The 5,872-nt window shown below is 27.8% G+C and overlaps 1 protein-coding gene across 1 annotated transcript; it reads right to left on the bottom strand.

The window, feature by feature from the left end:
* Positions 1 to 555: 555 nt before the first annotated feature.
* On the bottom strand, positions 556 to 4,718 carry LOC135930688 (protein kinase C zeta type-like). Its single transcript, XM_065467496.1, has 10 exons — positions 4,691 to 4,718; positions 4,154 to 4,632; positions 3,862 to 3,968; positions 3,606 to 3,748; positions 3,425 to 3,510; positions 1,765 to 1,858; positions 1,459 to 1,575; positions 1,247 to 1,323; positions 854 to 940; positions 556 to 723 (listed from the first exon to the last, which is right to left on the bottom strand). Exons 1-10 carry the CDS (start codon positions 4,716 to 4,718, stop codon positions 556 to 558), a joined length of 1,386 nt encoding a protein of 461 aa, XP_065323568.1.
* Between the last annotated feature and the right edge of the window lie 1,154 nt (positions 4,719 to 5,872).

The following is a 5,872-nucleotide window of genomic DNA, read 5'->3' as shown; positions in this document are numbered from 1 at the left end:
AATAAACAAAAAATCACTTTTTAAATTAAGACAATGCCAAAAAAATCAAAATTAAACAATCTATATTAACCAATAAATAGGATGTATACCATCGTCACACGATGTTTGACAATCTTCCAAATAATCTGAAGCTTCAGTACTATCTAAGAGGCTCCTTATTTTTACTTTTCCCCCAATTTATTTCTTTTTTTTCTTATTGGGCCCAACTTTATCGTCATCTTCCGTCAAATACTATATATTGGAATCCCTTTCTTTCGTGCTTTAGCCTTTAAGTTTTTCTTAACAGTCTGCAAAGATGTCATATAATCTGGTGCCCGCGAATTTCTGAGTTCTCAATAGGGCATCTGATGTAATAGTAGGTTGTAATAACCGCCATTTAAGCTATTTATGGCAGTATTAACCAAGATTACGTCATTCAGTAATCTATTTCCGTCAGTAAAAAGGGTCCTATGAGATGTAAAAAATTTTCATAAAAGTTCTTTAAAGCTCGCTCTATAATTAATGTAGTATTGTTATCCTATTTCTAATAGTGATTTTGAATCGTCGATAAGAATTTTAGGAGAGTATTTTTTGTCTAATATTTGAGGGAATATTGGGTTCATTTAATATCCTAGGATTGTATTTGTACTGTATGGGTATACTATCACTGGGATTAATCCATTCCTCGAAATTCCTAAGTATGAGAACTATCATTTTGGACGTGTGGAAGCATTCCAAACCCCCCTATAGTTGCGGGTGCAACAATGTTTCAGGTTTATAGGGGGGTGTCAATTTCATTTCTTCCAGCTTAAAAGGTTAAAAAAAACATATAAATAAATAATGAAACTCAAAAAGATAAGCAATGTAATTTTACCAGATTCCACTCAATTGTTTTGAAGAATTGGTGTGATTTTATATTGGAAAACCCATTTTCATCTCCTCCTAATCTTTTTTTGGGATCCTATCAATTATATATGATGCATATATTTATGAGTTAAGGCAGTTATAAATTGAATTTTTTAAAAATTTGTTTATGAAAACTTTAATAAAAATAAATAATAAGCTTTTATTTTAATATACGAATAAACATATCAAAAATACATCACTAGAAAAGTTTAAAAATTTAACATTAGATTTTTTTCAGTTTTAAATTCAGAAAATTTTTTAATTTCTTAAAGCATATTTAGAAAATAAACTTAATTTTATCGTTCATCTGAATTTTACTGATATAATGTTTTAAAATAAAATTTAATTATTTATATCAAACCTCTGTCAAGAATCCTCTGATGATGGAGGAGGCTTTGAAGGAAATGGATATAGGGATTTTCACCCTTCCATATTTAGCTAAATAAAATAAAATATATATTAAATTTATTTATTTTCTTTATAATTGGAAATTAAATTTTGATATTCAATGATAATTTATTGAGTTTAAATATTTTTTATCAAATTTCATTAAAGTATAAGTAATTATTGAACCTTGTAAACGATAGTGGTCATCGTTGTGAGAGGGCTTGGCTTCTAGGCCAAAGGGGAGTTTGCCAACCAACATTTCGTACAAAACTACCCCTAAGGCCCACCAATCTATGCTATAGCCTTTCAATTTTAAGTAAATAAATAGTTTTAAAATTTTAGATAACGACATTTTTAAAATATATTTTAATTATGTAAATATTATGATTTTTTTCTTACTAAATCCAGAAGTTATACTAGCTCTACGATATATTTTATTATTAGAAATAGAAATTTTTTTTGTTAAATAAAAGGATAAAATGCAATGTTTACTATAATATGGATCGAATGAAACTTCGGGTGCCTTGTAGTAGACAGTCCCGACTCGCAGAGATTTTCGTCTTTCGATGAAACTTGGTAGAATATCCTAGATTATTTTTTATATAACCGTATATGTATTAAAGTAAATAAGAGAAGTTGAAAAATATATCAGAAAATTTATTCTTAATATTAAAAAATTACTGATTATCTAAGAAAATGTTTATATTTTGGAAAATCTTAGTGGGAAATTTTTGCCAAGTTAAAATTGGAATGTTTAATTATTGGAAACCGAGAAAGCTAAATACAAAATTTAAATTTTATTAACCGTTTCCATAAAGAAGGTGTACATGAAACATTTTAATAGATAAAATTAAAACTGGCAATGATGTATAGTTTTCAACCGATTTCGAATGTGTTAATTAAAATATTCAAAGAGTCCTAATTTTACAATAACAAAATGATTGTGCTTTCTAGCCTCTATGGCCTAGTAGAATCAGTGCGTGCATTTCAACCCGCTAGTTCTAGGTCAAAATTAAGCTGGAACATGTTATTTTTGTGGTATCAACTAGTGGTTTCATGCTACAAGGGTGGCATAGAATTTCGGAGGTTGGCGTGATTAAACAAAAATACGTGGGTGTTATTGCAATTTAATAAAATAAGGCTGTTAATACTTTCATATCGTTTTAAACAAGTTCAAACGCTTATAAAAATTATAAATATGGCTATATCACATTATATTTTTTTAAAATAAAATAAATATATTTCAAAGAGGAATCAATTTACAAACATATATTCTTATCTTTATTTTAAAAATCTAAAACCTATTAAGATAATTTAAACTATAAACCCCCAAATAAAAATATGTTAAAAATTAAATGGATGGAGTTTATTTTTCTAAAGTTTACTAATATTATTTAATTATTTCTATATATATTTTGTGCATTTCTGATAATCGAATTTAAGACATGGTTGAGCCGTGTAAGGCTGAGCCGTGAGCACAGCCAGTGGAAACTTAAAAAATAAATTAAATTTTAATACGAGCTGGCACATACCTTAGCTCGAATAATATTTTCGTTACTATCTACTTTTTTTTGAAGATTTAATTTGGCAATTGATATGAAATTAATTTTAAAAAATAAAAGGTTTTTAAAAAATAAGGATATGGGAAAATATTAGTATTAATATTTTTATATATTTTTTTAAATATAATAAAATACAAATTATTAAACTGTAAGTTATTGCTGAATATTATATTCAAAGCCTATGGACTTATTTCTTATAAACATTTTAAAGATTTTGAGAAACGGGCAGAACAGAACCTGTTATTTAAAAATATTGCCAGAAATTATGATTTTGATTGTCTGTTAGACCCTTCATCTAGAGCAATCTCGTTATACCTAACTTCATGATTCGATGACTGAAATAAAGGATTCAATCATAAGGATGTATGTTGTAAAAGATAGTATCCCTATTAGTAACTCCCTCAAAATTTCAAAGAAAATGCATCATAAGCCCAGTGTTAAAAGATACTGAATTATACAATCTTCTTTAATGTTATATTTATATATCTATTTAGACACATATGAGCGCTCAGTTTATCTATTTTATGTTCTAAAATTTTATTCCTAACGTTTCTGTGCTATTAATTTTATTGAGATAAAAAATTTATTACCGTGCATAGGCCATAATCAGATAGTTTGATATGGCCATCGGAGCACAATAGAATATTTTCCGGTTTAACGTCTCTATGGATGATTCCTGGGTAGAAAAATATTAAATTTTAATAAAATTAACAAAAAAAATATTATTTTTAATTCCAAAATTGGTAAATAATTTTACTATAAAAATGTTACCTCTACTGTGTAGGTGGTGGAGTGCTAAGGTTATCTCCGCCGCATAGAAACGAGCATGGTGCTCGGGTAGTGTAGAGTTAGGTTGATGTCGGAGGTGACGATGGAGGTCTCCACCGTCAACGTACTCCATGATGAAGGCGTAACTGTAAATTAATAGATAAATAATTATCTTTAATTATTAAAATATTTTTATATTCTCAATTTAATAAATATTTTTATAAATATATAAACTTATATTAAAGTATAAAATACATACTTCATAGGGGTGTGGTAGTAGGCGAATAACTCAACCATAAATGGGAGTTTTTTAGTTTTATCGAAAACTAACTTTTCTCTATGAATTAGCCTTTTGCTGTAGGCATCCTATTTATAAAAAATATAGTCAATATTTAATAATACGAATCAAATGTAGAATGGAGGTTAGTAACTATAAAGCTTAAATATTATATGGTTATTAGACATTAATAAAATTTTGAAGAAGAACTTGATAAGCACAATTTAGAAATATTATTAAACAGCATATAAATATTAAATGATTTAATGCAAACCTCTATATCGTCACGGAATTGCTTCCGAATCACCTTTGCGGCGTATTCCTTCCCATTTGTTTTGGAACGGGCAAGGAAAACCTTAGCAGCTCCACCCTGGCCTATTAGCTTTACAAAATCGTAATCTGTGCAAATGGGTTTTATTTTTGTATCATCCTTGGAAGAATATTTAACATCCTCAACAGGATCAATAATATTATCCTCCACCTTCAATTTTTGAGGACACATTTTGAAGATGGGGTAAGAAAGGTTGTCCTTACAGGGATTAACTGACATACCTCTGACAACCCCCTCTACCCCATCTTCACAAACATTCATCTTGCCGATACCCCTATTTTCAAAACACTTTTTGAAAATAGGGTATTCCCTCACGTCGTTCATTAAAGCATTAATGACTAGGCCATCAGGCCTGATACCTTCTTTTCTTCTGCAACCAAAACATTTTCTAACACGAGACCACACATTAACCTTTTTATTATCTAAAAAATGTGCAATAAAAAAAATGGAATTTAACTAAGGAATACGATTAAATTGTACCTTTCTTTGGTGCAGTATCAACCTTCATTTTACCTAAACATAAGTCAACTAAAATATTCTTCATCATATAATTTTTTTTTGAAACAAATTTAAAAATAGTTTATAATGATCAAATTTGGAGTTAAGATTCCTTGATATAATAATACGTATTAAAGATTGAAATTTTTAAAATTGACGTATTTTAATGAATCATTATTGTTTACGATAATATATCAAATCTTTTAATTATATTTTCCGTGATAACGCTTAAATTACACATGCGTCATAATTTATAATCAATTATTAAACATGATGTATTAAGCAGCTACCAGCGGATAAAATGTTGAACTTATACGTTTTCGTTTTTAGAGTTAATTGTTTCTAACATAGTCGAAAGATATATTTATTTTTCTATACATATTATCTACAATATTTTCATTTAGTTGTAGGAGCTTGTATTCTAAAACACAATTTTTTATATCAGATTCATACCTACAATTAATTTTAGTGTTGCAAAATATTCCTTCAGATTTATAAAATTTATAAGAGGCATTCCACAATTTTATTTTTTTAGAGCTTTAATTTTAGTCATTCTATTTTAGAAATAATTGTATTTTATACAACATATATTTTTGTTGTATATAATATTTCTGATTCTGTCAATCCGAGATGTAAATATGAATATTACAAGCCTTTATATCGAAATCGTTTTATTCGAAAAAAATGCTTATTATTTAAACTTTAAATATACTTGTATTCAAATAAAACGTATAATCCCTTTATATATTTGAAACTTTTCTAAAAATAGCTTAATGTCTACCCCCTTCCTTCCCTACCCATTCCCAATAAAAGTCACGTTTTAGAACGCTGCATATGTGACACCGCTGTTTATTGATGATCTTATTTTTATAAGAAATACTGGCAACGTATCCAGAATTTATTCAAGGTGCCAACAATAAACCACTCACCTCATTGGATTTATGTGTTTCTGATTTTTTAGGGGTTATTTTTATTCTTAGCAATAATTGTTTTTTCTATAAATTATATACCGACAGGCTAAAGCACTAAAATGCCACACTTACTAATCATTAATGTGAGTTTTCAGAGTTGATGTTTCAAAGAAACATGTCTGTATTTACGTGGCTGGATATGATAGTTTTTTTTTCTGGCTTCTAATTAGTTACTTTGTTATTGGTAAAATTG

This window comes from Gordionus sp. m RMFG-2023, unplaced genomic scaffold (genome assembly GCF_954871325.1).
Source record: "Gordionus sp. m RMFG-2023 unplaced genomic scaffold, tfGorSpeb1-WG-v2 contig_309, whole genome shotgun sequence".
Lineage (NCBI taxonomy): Eukaryota > Metazoa > Nematomorpha > Gordioida > Chordodea > Parachordodidae > Gordionus > Gordionus sp. m RMFG-2023.
Note: the sequence above shows the minus strand (reverse complement) of the source record. Positions and strands in the feature narration are given on the sequence as shown.